General features: G+C 48.6%; 1 protein-coding gene across 2 annotated transcripts; it reads right to left on the bottom strand.

Annotated features, from left to right (window-relative positions):
• Positions 1 to 302: 302 nt before the first annotated feature.
• On the bottom strand, positions 303 to 12428 carry STMN3 (stathmin 3). Of its 2 annotated transcripts, none has more exons than XM_075022609.1 (5): positions 12246 to 12428; positions 2792 to 2887; positions 2150 to 2325; positions 1129 to 1320; positions 303 to 608 (listed from the first exon to the last, which is right to left on the bottom strand). In XM_075022609.1, the coding sequence occupies exons 1-5, from the start codon at positions 12262 to 12264 to the stop codon at positions 549 to 551; spliced, it is 543 nt and encodes a 180-aa protein (XP_074878710.1). In that variant the 5' UTR covers positions 12265 to 12428; the 3' UTR covers positions 303 to 548. The 2 variants fall into 2 exon arrangements, with proteins under 2 accessions (XP_074878710.1, XP_074878711.1); XM_075022610.1 differs by lacking the exon at positions 12246 to 12428 and adding an exon at positions 11360 to 11570.
• Between the last annotated feature and the right edge of the window lie 1002 nt (positions 12429 to 13430).

Genomic DNA, 13430 nt, shown 5'->3' with positions numbered 1-13430 from the left:
GTCTCCTGAGCCATCCATCCCTCTCTCGTTCCTCTCTCCTACCACTGGCAAACGTGGGGCTGTTCCCTATTCCATTTCACACACAGAAATGATCACTTACTTCCCATTATTCTGAAACTGATATTTGGCTCAGAGCAAACACCAAGAGGAGTAAAAGCCCCGGATAAGAAATCCGTACCTCCGTGACACTGCTGGTTGAATTTATTAATATCTTAGGTTTTTTTACATCAGTTTAAGAAATGGTTTTTTTTAAAAAAGGACAAAACCCTCCAAAGAAGCTGTTTGATTGACTGATTGATCGATTGATTCTCTATTTCATGTGAACTAGTTGCTATTCTGCTTAGAGGTCCCTATGATCTGTGAATCCCCACAAGTACTGACGATTAAGGATGCAGAGATAGAGAAGCGTGTAGCTGGGGGACAAACACCAGGGGAGGGGGGGATGGAGAACCGAATGTTGCATCTAGACAAACAAAATAAAATGTGTTGGTTGGTCGATTGGTTGGTTTGTTAACAGGAATCAGGTGCTAGATGTGTAGAAAAGCCCTTTATCCAGAGATCTCCTCCCGCTGTTCCTTGTTCCTGCGAACTTCAGCTGCGTGCAGTTCCTGCAAAGATGGGAGAGATGACACCAGGCTAACACTTTCTGCTCTTGCAATCTCTATTTTCCTCCTCTCCTGCACACAGGATTTGCACCAGACAAAAAACAGAGAACAGTTTCCCATCCAACGCAACCCGAGGATGGTGGGTTACACCTGCAAGGAGTGAAGCATCTCATCTGCGAGAGCCTGGAGGTGATGCAAACCTACAGCGGACGCGTTTGTGGCTGCTCTCTGCAAAGCCCTTCGGCCACACAGCCCCTGGATGTGGGGTGGGCCTGACCCTGTGCCTTTGAGCTTGCACTTTGCAAGATCAGCCAGATGGTATTTTCTGTACTGACCTTGAAGGACACATCCCCCCTCCTCCTCGTGCTGCTCCAGAGTGGAGCTGCTCCACAGCCCGCTTTCCACCAGCAATGAAGCACCCGCTCCCCTTTGCCCATCGCACTGGGATGACCCCACAGGGACCAGACCCCAAACCCCGCCGTGGGCACCAGCACCCAGCCCTCTCTCAGGGCACCGCACTTGCCTTCTCGCGGAGCCGCTCCCTCAAGGCGGCGAGATGTGCTTCGCGGATCTCCCTGCTCAGCTCCATCTTGTAGTTGAGCTTCTCCTCGGCCAAGCGGCTGAAGTTGTTGTTCTCCTCCAGCGCCTTGTGCAGCACCTCCCGCTCGTGTTCCCGCTTCTCCGCCAGCTGCTTCAGCACCTGTGCCTCCTGGGTCTGCCGAGGCAAGGTGTCGGGAAAGGTGTAAGGCAACCGAAGAGGCTCTGCTGGCCTTCAACTCCCCAGAGAGGCTTTCTGACCATCTCCTCTGCTCAAAACCCCTCTGCCACCCCCCTCTATCCCATAGTGCTCTTAGCTTGGAAGGCGCTTTGACACCTTTTTTCCTGCTATGGGGCAATGTCTGCGGGGACTGGGGCTCTGGGTGGGCAGGCGATGCAATGCTGAGCCCACCAGCTCAGCAAACCCGAGGTGATGTGTGTGGGCGCAGAGGCCCCTCTCTGAGTGTCACCTCATTCTTTGAATTATTTCAGCTGGTTCTCCTCTTACCCACCAACATTTGTAACATTTGTACTTCATTTTAATCTGCTGGTTTTCTCCTTTTCAATACTTTTCACCAGAAGACATTTTATACCGCACTTAAAATAAAATGTGGCACAGCCAGCTGTTAGAAACACAAGGCTGTGTTTAGGTTTGGAGTTTAAGTCTGATGTGTGACCAACTGCTACATCTCCTGCAGCATTAGCTGGTGAGAACTGCCCCCACAGCCAGGTCACACACAGAGGACCGAGAGGACCCCATACGGTGTGGTTTTAAGAACAGGAGGACGATGATGATCACTGAGTCCAATTCCCTGCCTAAACCAGGCTGCAGAACCTCACTCCATGACTCCCATGTCTCACCTGACAATTTACAGTGGAATATAACAATAAGTGTAAGAACGCTCTTCCCAGCCATTTTAGATTGCTCCTGCTAAGCCAGTTTTAGGGTTTGGCGCAATTAGTACCCATCACAGAAAAGTCACTGCTTCTGCAGGACATCTCGTTACCTTCCTCCTCTCTTCTGCAGCCTCCAGCCTCCTCTGCAGCTCCTCCAGGGACAGGTCCTTCTTCTTGGGGGGGGAGGAAAGGATTGGGCTCTCAGGTGATAAGTCTGAAGGGGACTTCAGTATCACTTCAAAGCTCTGGCCTGATGCCCTCTTATCCAGCTGCTTCACCTCCATATCTTTGGGGAGGAAAAAAAAAAAAAAACAGAGGCTCTGTGGACCTGTGACACTCAGGAGGAGAGCGTTCACCTGAGGGCACCAAGCTCTTCACATCGGAATTTCCCATGTCCCGACCCGGGTGATTTTGTTCTAGCTCCAAAATTTCCCAATTAGTGATCAGCTTCATCCAAGTCAATGCAATTAATTTAAATTCAGGCATAATTACAGAAAGGCCATATTGCTGTTACCATCATGTATGTCACCCTAGTACAAAGCAGACAGCTTCTGCAAGCAGTTTCTTTTCTGGAAAATGTGGGTTATGTTAATAAAATAAACTGTGAAAGGAGGCTAAACAGAAAGACCCCAGGCTGAGACATGGATTGCTGCTCCGGCATGGGACAGCCCAGCACGCTGACGAGCTCCCATGTTGCCTGCAGAAGCATAATGCAAATGATGTTGTAGCTCCTGTGGGAGCAGGTTACGTACCTCCATACTGGTAGATGGTATTAGGATGGGGCTGGGTGTGGAAACAGGAACAGATGAGGGAGAGCAGAGACAGCTCCTTCATTTTCTCCTTGTAGGCTGAAAAATAAGAAATAGCAATGAGAAGAGAGTCTAATGGTAATGGCAGCTCTTTTTCATGGAGAAATGAAGCAAATAGACACAAGGAAACCCATATGCATCTACCAAACTCTATGGAGTCTTTTCCAGGCTGCCATAGCTTGCCAAAAGGTCCCCAAGAAGCATCTGTTCTAGAGCGGACTAAATTAGCTGCCAGTGTGGCAAATGTAATGGGAAGACACACAGTAGGAATTTACCACATCTAGAGCTATAAGTTTCTGTGGAGGATTTTCCCTCCAAAGGAGCTGAAATGCTGCAGCCTGTGTAGTTAACCACATCGGGACAGCTGCCCAGACCCTTTCCCCATTCCACTTCCACACTCAGAGGTAAAATGACACCCACCAACACCTGGAAACATTGCTCAACCCCTGACAACTTAGGAATATTTCACAATTCAGCATTTCTGACATCAGAGTGAAGAGGCAAGAAGCAGTCAGCTATGTGGAGAGCAAATGGGCATTTGAGTGAAGAAATGGTTCAGGGGTGCTGCTAATGGGGGGAAGTGCTGTAACCCAACTTCCCGAGGTACCTCCTTCCCTGCAGAAGGAGATAAGGGAGAATGTAAGTGGATTCTGTCACCACCTTGGCCCACGCAGGCAGAGGTTGATACTGGTCTGCAATCACAGTAAATGCCATCCCCTGCAAAGGACAGGGAAATACATAATCCCTTCGAGCTCTGCTGCTGCGAGCCCTGCAGTTTGCTCAACATTCCTGTGACTGGAGGACACACCACAGCATCCTCCGTGAACACAAGGACACAAGGTGCTGCCCTAATGGCAGCAGCACCCACAGCTCGCAGTGGGTCTGTTTCTAGGGCAATCTTCACCTCTATTTTTGGAGTTTAGCACATTTAAGGCAGTGAACTGTTAGCACACACCTAACAAAGAACCTCAGAAAAAGAACTTGAAAACAGAGAGGTGCTCTGTCAGGCTGTCAAGTTCTTTAGCAGTGTAACCCTTACAGCATCACTGCTATGTCGCAGGTCAGCAGCTGATGGCTCACCAGTGGGTGCTGCTGTTTCATGGATGCTGTGAGGCTCTGCCCTGGACTGGCTGCTCAGAGGACACCCAGGCATGTGGGGATAGAGTCTTCATGGCTGCATGTCCTGCCAAACCTGCCCTGAGCCTCCTCGTGCCATTCTTCCTTCTGCCTCCACTACAGGGCACAGGCATTCTGGTGTCCAGCCTTGGTTCTGCCTCTAGATTTCCCACATGTCCTTGTGCTTCTGGCCTTGGTTCGTCCTTTCCTCACTGAACTCCTGATTTGACCTCCAGCCAGAGGTGAATCTGCAACCTGGCTGCCAATGCCACCTTGAGGGCAAGACCCTCCACTGGGCCAGGAAAGGGAAATCCCCCAAACTTTGTCATATGAAAAGGCATTAGAGGAAGAACAATTTTTTTAAAAAAACATCATCCTGTGTACCATATGCCCTCAGGAACACCTTTCAGATCTTCTCCTCTGCCTTCCCACAGCTACTCAGGTGGGAAAACAGTGGTGTCATACACCTACTTCATACTTGCACTTATTTTTCCTCCTTGGTGCAGAACTTCGTCCTAATTAACACCTGCCTTTTGCTAATCAACAGTCCTTGAAGCTCAGATCTTTATTGAACACATTCCATTCTGATTTTAATACCCTGCCCAGTCCTGCTGTTAAATGGAAACCAAAGAGGAACAGTTTACCTCAGCAGTGCCAGCCACAGAGCAGGACATTTTTGATTTTGTTCTTAATGAAAAAAGTCTTTGGAAAGCCTCTGAGAGTGCTGTATGGTGCTAGAAGTCGTGGCATGCAGCAGTAAGCTAATGTATCTCATAATGTGCTGCCAAGAGCCCTGAGGAGGGTCCCCTGGGCTAAATGAGAGACATTGTCATTAAATACAAACAAACTGTGCACCGAGGTCGTTGCTCCACCATTATGTCTGGTCCTGGGTGAAACCAAGACATTAAGCAGATGTGCCACACCCCTGATCCACTCGCTTAATTGTCTCCTAGCACTTGTTCCAGAGCACAGTGCTTTGTATTTCATTGCTTGAACTTCAGCAGGTCTGCCCAGTACTGGTTTCACGGTCCTCTGTGTAGATGAGCGTATGCTGCAGTCCCTGCCTTTCAGGAGGTCTGCTGTAGTGATTTCGCAGCTGCCTCCACTCCATCGGGATCTTCCCCGTCCCGCTTTCCCTTCTGTAGAGCAAACTGACCGTCCCTCTCCGTCAATTAAAATGAAAAGGAGCGAGAGGACAAAAGGACACCGCTTCACTGAGCTGCGGCAGCGCTTTAATGAGCTGTGGAAGTGCTGTGCGTCCTCCTCCCGACGCCGGAGCCTGCAGCTGCACCCCGGCGCCAGCCATCAGATGCAATTAGCGGCAGGCCGGCGGCACACGGGTCGGGGGAGCGGGGCTGGGAGCTCCCGCGGCCCTGGAGATCGGTGGGGGGAAGATCCCGAAGAGTGCCGACCAGCCGCTCCAGGGCGGCGGGGGTGGGACGGGGAAAGCAGCGGGAGCGGCAGCAGCGGACCGAGTCGTCCCCCCCGCCCCGGCCCGGTACCGGGGACCCCGGCCCGGGAGCTGTCCGTTCAGCACCACCGCCCCCCGCCGCCCCGGGAGCTGTCCGTTCAGCACCACCGCCGGGGAGCCCCCCAGGCAGGAGCACTGAGGCCGGGGGGCTTCGGCAGGAAGAGGGGGAAGGACCGACCCCTGAAGAAATCACTCCTGATCTACTCCCCGAGAAAGAAATGGACTGCTGAAACTCCCACACCTCTGCTCTGGAGCCAGTGGTTACACCCGTGGGACACGAGCACTCACAGTGATGCTCTTGTCCTCATGCGCTTTTGATCTGACACATTCAGTGACAAACAATAGGGGGTAAGTGTGTCCAAAACACTGTTAATAGGCTAAAATAAGAAAAGGCATCTTATGAGGAGAGGCAGCTCCTCTGATTCAGTAAAAGAAAGTAAGAAACATAACCTCTGGGTTGCTATTTAGGAGACTGTGTCAATGAAGATCAAACCCAAGATTTCCTCAAGCAAGACGATGTCTCAATCACAGCTGCATCAGAAAGGGCATGCTTAAAACTCTCAGGGCTAAAAGATCAGCACGGCAAACCTCAGCACTACAATTTACTTCAGAAATATCTGCACACACATTTGCCAATAGAGATAAGATTTTGAGGACATTATTTATGCCAGTGGAAAATATCCTTGAACCAAGGCTGGCTAGAATATGACATGGCCAACAAGTCTCTTCCAGGAAAGACTGTATGTCTTCCAGTGCACAAATGTACATATTTTAAGAACAGTTAGACAGGAAATGCTGAACTTTTTATTTAAGCATCTATTTGCATTTTTTACTTCTGCTAAGTTAGTAAAAATAAATTCAGCTTACACTGAGCAAATATTATTTATGTGTATAAATCAGTAAGCCTATCTGACTCAGTTCCTAAGGGACTTTATACCAAAGCATCACTTTGGTCTCAGAGGTGCAACAAGAGCTTTGTCTTGGTGATGGGTAGAGGATTAAAAGAGGCTGCTCACTCAGGTGTGAATTACTGATACTTTACGTTTCTTTTTAGGCAAATACTGCAATAGAAAGATCAGTAGCAAGTTCATTCACTCTGGCATGGTCTTCATCACCAAGTCATAACACTCCACTGCTTTCATATTAGAATTGGGGTGAAACACTGCAAATAACTGAGCTGTGTAAATTAAGAAGTGAATAAACTGTAGAAGTTATAGAAAATGTATCCAAGTCCCATCCTGTGAAGTGGGACAATTTGTTGGCTTCATAGGACCCTGGCTAGTGATTAAGCTACAATCCTATCTAAAAAGGTGCAGTCAGTTCCTCAACATTTCTGAAATTTCACGCCCTGTAATCAGCACAGTCTGATCCTGCTCTGTTTATATTCCATTGCACACCCCATGCAACAATTAAACTTTATTAAAATTTTTCATCTAACTTTTCTCTGCACTGTATATATTGCATGGGCACAATTACATTGTCCCTGTTGCAAGAAGAGAGATTACCTGGGCCTTCACCAAGCCTCCAAGAGAGTCAGGGTGCTCTCAGCTTGCTTTCTCTCTAGCGACTCATTTCCTGTGCTCCCTCTAGTGCTGTACAGTACATACTGCATTTTCATAACCCCGCTGCTCCGCATGAGCACTATACATCGCATTTAACCGTGTAAAGTGTTTATGTCCAAGTTAACCCCCGGAGACACTATCCAGCTGCTCCCCGAGCGGCTGCGGTGCAGGAGATAGAGGAATGGCTGGGGACGGGCGCGGTGCGCAAGCGACAGGAACCATCTTCTCGCTTGCGATGTGCCTGGCCAGTGGGGTTCACCACTTATTATTCACTGAAAAGTTTTGTTCTCTGCTTCCTAACCAGATAAAGTTAAACTGTAGACTGTTTGAGCAGTCTTCTTGTTTGGTGTTTAATGATGTCCAGCAAAACAGTTTGAGGCCATTTAGGCACAACACCGATACAGAGTCATTCATAATGAACCAGAGGCACATTTATGTGCCTAATTTATGTGAATTCAGGCAATTTAAATGGATGAGACTGGATGTTCTATGCCTGATAGCAAGGTCAAAGGAAGGTTATTATAAGAAAATAATTTGGTTTGCAAAGATAACTTTGGAGAAGTAAAAATTGCTTCTATAAAGGCTATTATATCAGGAAAAAATGAGAAGATTCCAATTACAGATGTAGCTGAAGGACAAACAGAAGGTAGAGAAGCTAGAGACACAGGGAATCGAGTCCTTGAGCACAAAGACTGCAATGCCACATACACAACAAAAGCAACCATAGTCCTCAATAAGCCTTAGGAGTACAACAGACTCTAGATATTCTCACCTGCTATGAATCCTTTCATAAAAATAATGGCCAGACCTACACTTCAGTCTAACTCACTTCCACCTTCTTGCTCCCCAACTTCCAAAAACAGGTCACACAACCAGAAAACACTAGTGGGTGGTTTTTTTTTTGATCAGCAGTTGTACCCCACACTGATGCCAAACACCATCTCAGCTGCTCACCATGAGATTTGAGGCCCAGAAGTTACCATGGGCTCATGTGGAATCATCCATGAGAACAGGCAGATGCGAGGGTTACTCTGCCTTCTGTCAGACATCTGCTAAACTATCACCCAGGAACGATTTCCAATCGCCCTGCTCCTTCCCCCCTAGGTTTCATTTGCAGCTCATGAATGGCACATCAACCCATGTTATGCACAGCCAATGGATTTTTTGCAAATCACTCAAGCTGTAGCACTGGAACATGTGGGCTGCCCTCAGCAAAATAACCAGAGAAATCTTCTCTTCTATGGGCTCAGCAAGAGAGAAGGGCCCAAGCTGTGCAGCAGAGAGCCGGCAGCCTGGGCTGGGTGTGTGACTGATTGTCAGGAATGAGAGAATCATGGGTTGGGTTGTTTGATAAAGCAAAGGAAGGAGCCAAATGGAGGCAGCTGTCCCAGAGTGTTTGTGGATTTGGGGCAAACATAGGTTCAGACGGTCAGGTTTGGATGACACAAAACGCTACAAAGGGGCTAGGGACCGGATAAGGCGCCAGTCAAAGACAGGAGTCCAATGCCATGATGTGTCATGGTCACACAGCATGTCAGGTACAGACATGCTGTGTGACCACAGACAGTCATTTGGTCTCTTTGGATCTTGGGTTCCTTTGCACTAACTGAGGATTATTGTACTTGCCCATTACACAGGGGTATTATTTGCGTAAACACATTCAGAGAATATAAGATTCTCTAGTACGGCACTAAACATGTAGAGGTACCTTCAAAGAGTAAAAGGATTGTTTGGAAATATGCTCAGCACCTCTTCATCAGTTGGGATGTGCCAAAGTGCTACAGCATATGCACATGGTCTTTGGTTGCTCTCTAGCTCTTATGCATTTCTAAATCACAGACAAAGATTTGGCCATCGGTTTAACTCCCCTCTGGATAAAAGACTTTTTTTAAAAAATGTAATCTTACACCTGGAAGACTGAAGCCCATGTCAGTAGGGCAACTGGGAGGGATTAGCCAGGCATGTTGTTTCCAGTTAATTTAGGGGTGTAGAAGTTTTAGTGAGCTTCAGGCTCCTTCAAGTACTGTAATCAAGAATCATCAGCCCCGTTCACCCTAAGAAAGCTTGAAGTTGCAATCCATCCTGCTGTCCACACTGCTGTCACAAAGGTCTTATCTGCAGCCTTCCAGTTGCCACATCAGACCACAAAATCTCAGCTTTTCCTTTGCAGAAGGAGAATGTGTTCATCTGATAAAACAATGCATTCACCAGATCTGAAACAACATCAATAGGCTCCAAGAAAGGGCTCTTTTGAGATATCTAAGGGATCCTCACAGAGTCTACATGGTGCCATCAAAGAAGACATGATTTATATTTTAGAAAGAACAGGTATTTTCCAAGGATTTAGATCCATCATTTGGATACAGTGGTAAAAAAAAACCACAAAAAATGCCTACAATAGATTCTTTTGGTTTGTAAAACTGAAGTCCCAATAAAAGTACCATACATTTCTAAGGCCATATAGACTCCATCAACACCTGAAGAAAAAGAAAACAGTGATTTCTTAAGAACACGGAGAGATGGAAGGCTTGATAGAATGGACTCTGACTCTCCAGCATGGGCAGTAGAAGTGTCAGGACAGGGCAATACCATATGGTGTCCACCAATACCATCCAGAAAAGGGATTAAGGGGATAACCCAGACCTACAAAAGTCACACAACTCTCACATTTCAGTGTAGGAGGGGAAAACCTTGGGATCTGTCAAGGCACGTTTACCATGCCCAGTCGTGAGACCAGGAATGACAAACCAGTGTTTCCTCTTGGCTCCACCTTCTCAGACACGCTAACGTCGGAGAAAAGCCCATGAGGCTGTCACCTTACTGCATCATTTCATAATCTCATGTCTCTTTATTCAACCCTGATGCCTACAAATTGTGGGGAAAGTCATATAGTCCTGCAGAGTCCAGCCAGGCTCCCCTTCCATGATGTATAAAAGCACAAAGCCTTGTGCAGATGCTGTGGGGAGGAGGTGCGAGGGCTCTGCCCCTGCAAGGTCTGCCCGGTAGCAGGACCAGCACCGCAGCTGAGCCTGCACTGAGCATGTGCCACCGATTCCGCTGCTTTAGCACCAAAAACAACCACCTCGGCCAGGAGAAAACGCCTGAGGTTGCAGGAAGAAAAGAGAGAGGACTGCTGGGCTGAGGGAAGCAAGCCCCAATTCTTTTCATCCCAGGGATTTGTTTGTTTGTTTAAACAAACCCAAGAAAATCTTCCCAAGGGGGATAAGCCCCCGAGCATCAGCTGCAGACAACTGCAGCTGCTCTCCCTTCAGCACGGATTTGCTTTTGCTGCAGATAAAGAAGAAAGCAAACAAGACTCTTTCCTTAATTTAAGGATTTGCTTGCCTTTTTCTCCTGCCATACCAGGCTACTCTCCATTCCTGCTATAAGTGCTATAGGCGATGGAGAGCTGCTCCCTGCAAAGGCAGCTGGGCGAGGCTCAGCCCCACTCCCTCCCTTGGCAAATGCTGCCCTATTCTCTTTCCTCCTGCCACAGCACTGGTTTCTCATGACTTTCTACTCCTTGAAATTGTTTCTCTACTTGATCTGAGCCACAAGGAAGCACGGTTTCCCTGACGCACGCGCTTCTTCATGATCCTAAGTCTCATGATCCTCAGACAGTAAAACTGCGTCTTTGGGAAGATGAAATATGCCATTAGGCATGTGGTGGGTTGGGAGGGTGAGAATGCACCAACTGGAAAATGCATGTTATGCCTACGCATGTTTCATCCGCCACCTCGTCCATCTCAAGTTCGATGCAACCTTGGTTTAGATGGCTGGTAAGCCTGAGCCGTCCCTCCCACCCCCACTCTGCAAACAGGGTCCAATCCTGTTCCGTAGGGACGGCAGGGAGATGGGTGGGACTCCCGAGCGTGCACTGCCGCACACGTTCTTTGAGACAGGGATACTCGCAGAAATATATACAATAACTGGAGATTTTCTATCATAGAAACACATTTTTACAATGCTGCTTTACCATCTTTAATTGCATGCAAAGCCCAAACAGGATCAGCTGCACTCTTATACCCCGCCCCCCCATCTCTCTGTCCTTCTCTCCCCTGCATCTACTGGTCTTTTAAAAGGAGAAAGGAATAGAAAATGCACAGCAGGAGACATGGGAAAAGGCCAGTGAAAGAAGCAAGAAGTGTTGCCTAGTCTCCTTCTGGCTGGTTCCCTGGCTGGGGGGGGCACAAAGCACTGCCCGTTTTTCCTTTTTGTCTGCTGTTCCTGTTCAGCCCTACACCTCAGCCCTCCAGGATTTAGCTTCCCCCGCCCAAGCCCCTCTTTACAGACTGCAGAATTCAGAACCATTTCAAGAGAGAACTTGGGGTTTTTTTAAAGAAAAAGACCCTCTAAACCCACCGTTCATTGTACCATTTCAGGTTTTTCTTCTCCTTCACCTACGTTCCCAGTTTCAGCCGTTTGAATCCCTCCTCCCCAGTTAAAAGGGGCAAGACACATCTTTAGGAAATGGCTGGACCGAAGCAGGACAGCATCCTCAGGGGCAGACTGCCATCCTGCAGCCAAACCTGACCCCGGCGCCAGGCTCGTGGGCAGCCGCGCTGTGAGTCCTGTTATTGCTGCAGGAGGGAGGAAGGGCTTCCCTTGCAGCATTTGATTTCACCCAACGCCATCAGAGGACCGCTCCCCTGTAGCATCTTCTAACGAAGAAATGTGAGCTGTGGAAGAAATCTAGGGATGGAAAGCCCTGAGAATACACAGAAACACATCCAGGTTACTCTGGTTGGGTTTGGGGGGATTTTCTAGGGCATTACTGTCAGTCTCTTTTCCATGTCTTTCTTTCCATTACCGTTTAGGTAATACACGATCTTCACAAAACAAAAGGTAATTTCTGATTTCTCTGCATCCAGCTACACCGCACGTACATTTTTTTTAGGAAAAAAAAAGCTGTATCACATTACAAAAATAATAATTAATTGGCATGCAGCAGCATCTTCTTATGGCACAATGTAACGGCAGCAGTATTTTAAATTGGCAAGTTTATCGCATGTGTATTCATATTAAAATAAAAAGCCCACCTGCTATCTTGCATCAGAGGGGTGTGTGTATGGGGGAGGAAGGGGAACAATGCTGCCATACCAGCTGCCTCCTCATCAGAAAACTCCCCCGAAACGCACAGAAAAAAAGAAAACCCCCAAACCCTCAGAATAACGATTAAAAAAATTAAAACCTGATGGTTCTATAAGCGGGTTGATGACAAGCCCCCCCAAAAGAGACGGTGTCCTACCTGAGACGGTGCTGGCCATGCTGCTGCGGTGGGAGCGGAGCGGGTGCTGCAGGAGCAGGAGCGCAGGGAGCTGCGGAGGTGCTGCAATGCTGCGGGGAGGGAGGACTGACTCAGCTGGAGGGGGCTGCAGCCATCCGCGGCAGGGAGAGGCTGGAGAGCCCAGAGAAAGGGAAGGGGTGGAAAGAAAAAGAAGGGTCACTAGTTCAGAATATTAATTAGCGTATCAGGCCTCCTTTCCTGGGTGGCTTTGACGGCAGATCCCTCCCAGGCAAGACTGCCTGCCAGAAACACAGACCCACTGCGGGGGGGGGGGCGAGGAGACACACCCAGCCGGGCTCTGGCAAAAGATGATTTTTCCTCCTCTTCTTCCCTTTCTTGTCTGCTCTAGATGGGCGAAACTGCCTTTTCCCTTGCTGAAAGCAGAAATAAGCAAATTAATTGAATTTTTTAACATTTTTCTTTTTTAAACCATCCATTCCAAGGCTGTGCCCACCTGCAGGGGCAGGTCTGGAGTCTAGCTTAGCTAGGCTGAGGTGTAAAACCCAAATCTTGCAGCAGCTTCAGGCAGATAGCGAAGGGAGGAAGGCTCCCAGACAGGCTCGGCATTTTTAGGCATCTTATTTTTTGTACCAGCACTGGGGCACAAAAGGGGCTGCAGCTGGGGGGGAAACTGCTGTGAAAGTAGATGAGGAAGAGCAGAACGGAGCCTTCTGAATTCAATGGGACTTCTCCGGGTTTCTCCCCCCTCCAGGCATCAGGACCTCTTTTCTTTTCCTTTTCTGCTCTGTTTTCTACCATTTCTATCATTTCCATTTGTGGCTGTTGCTAGGGGCCAACGCACCTGTGCTTGTAGAGTATCACACGCACATTTGGGACCAAGGAGCCCTCCCCAGTCCCTACTGCCCAGCCGCATCCATCCGACCACGGCTGCACAAACCCCACCTCGGGGCCTGCGACTGCGATCCCACGCGATCCTCCCCGCCTCTGGCCCTCTCGTGCCAGACGTTATCCTGCCGGCTGCACATCCCCTCTGGCTGAAAACACCCCAAATCTCCCAGCACGCTGCAATGCAGACACTCCCAAACAATTCCAGCTGCTGCAGGGAACTACAGGTTGTTGGAGTAGCTGCCGGCGCTTTGGCTTGGCCAGGGCAGAACCCACAGGCAGTGCCTACTAAATTCAGTT

The sequence above is a fragment of the Buteo buteo genome, chromosome 2 (genome assembly GCF_964188355.1).
Source record: "Buteo buteo chromosome 2, bButBut1.hap1.1, whole genome shotgun sequence".
Taxonomy (NCBI): Eukaryota; Metazoa; Chordata; class Aves; order Accipitriformes; family Accipitridae; genus Buteo; species Buteo buteo.
This window is presented reverse-complemented; position numbering and strand designations above follow the sequence as displayed.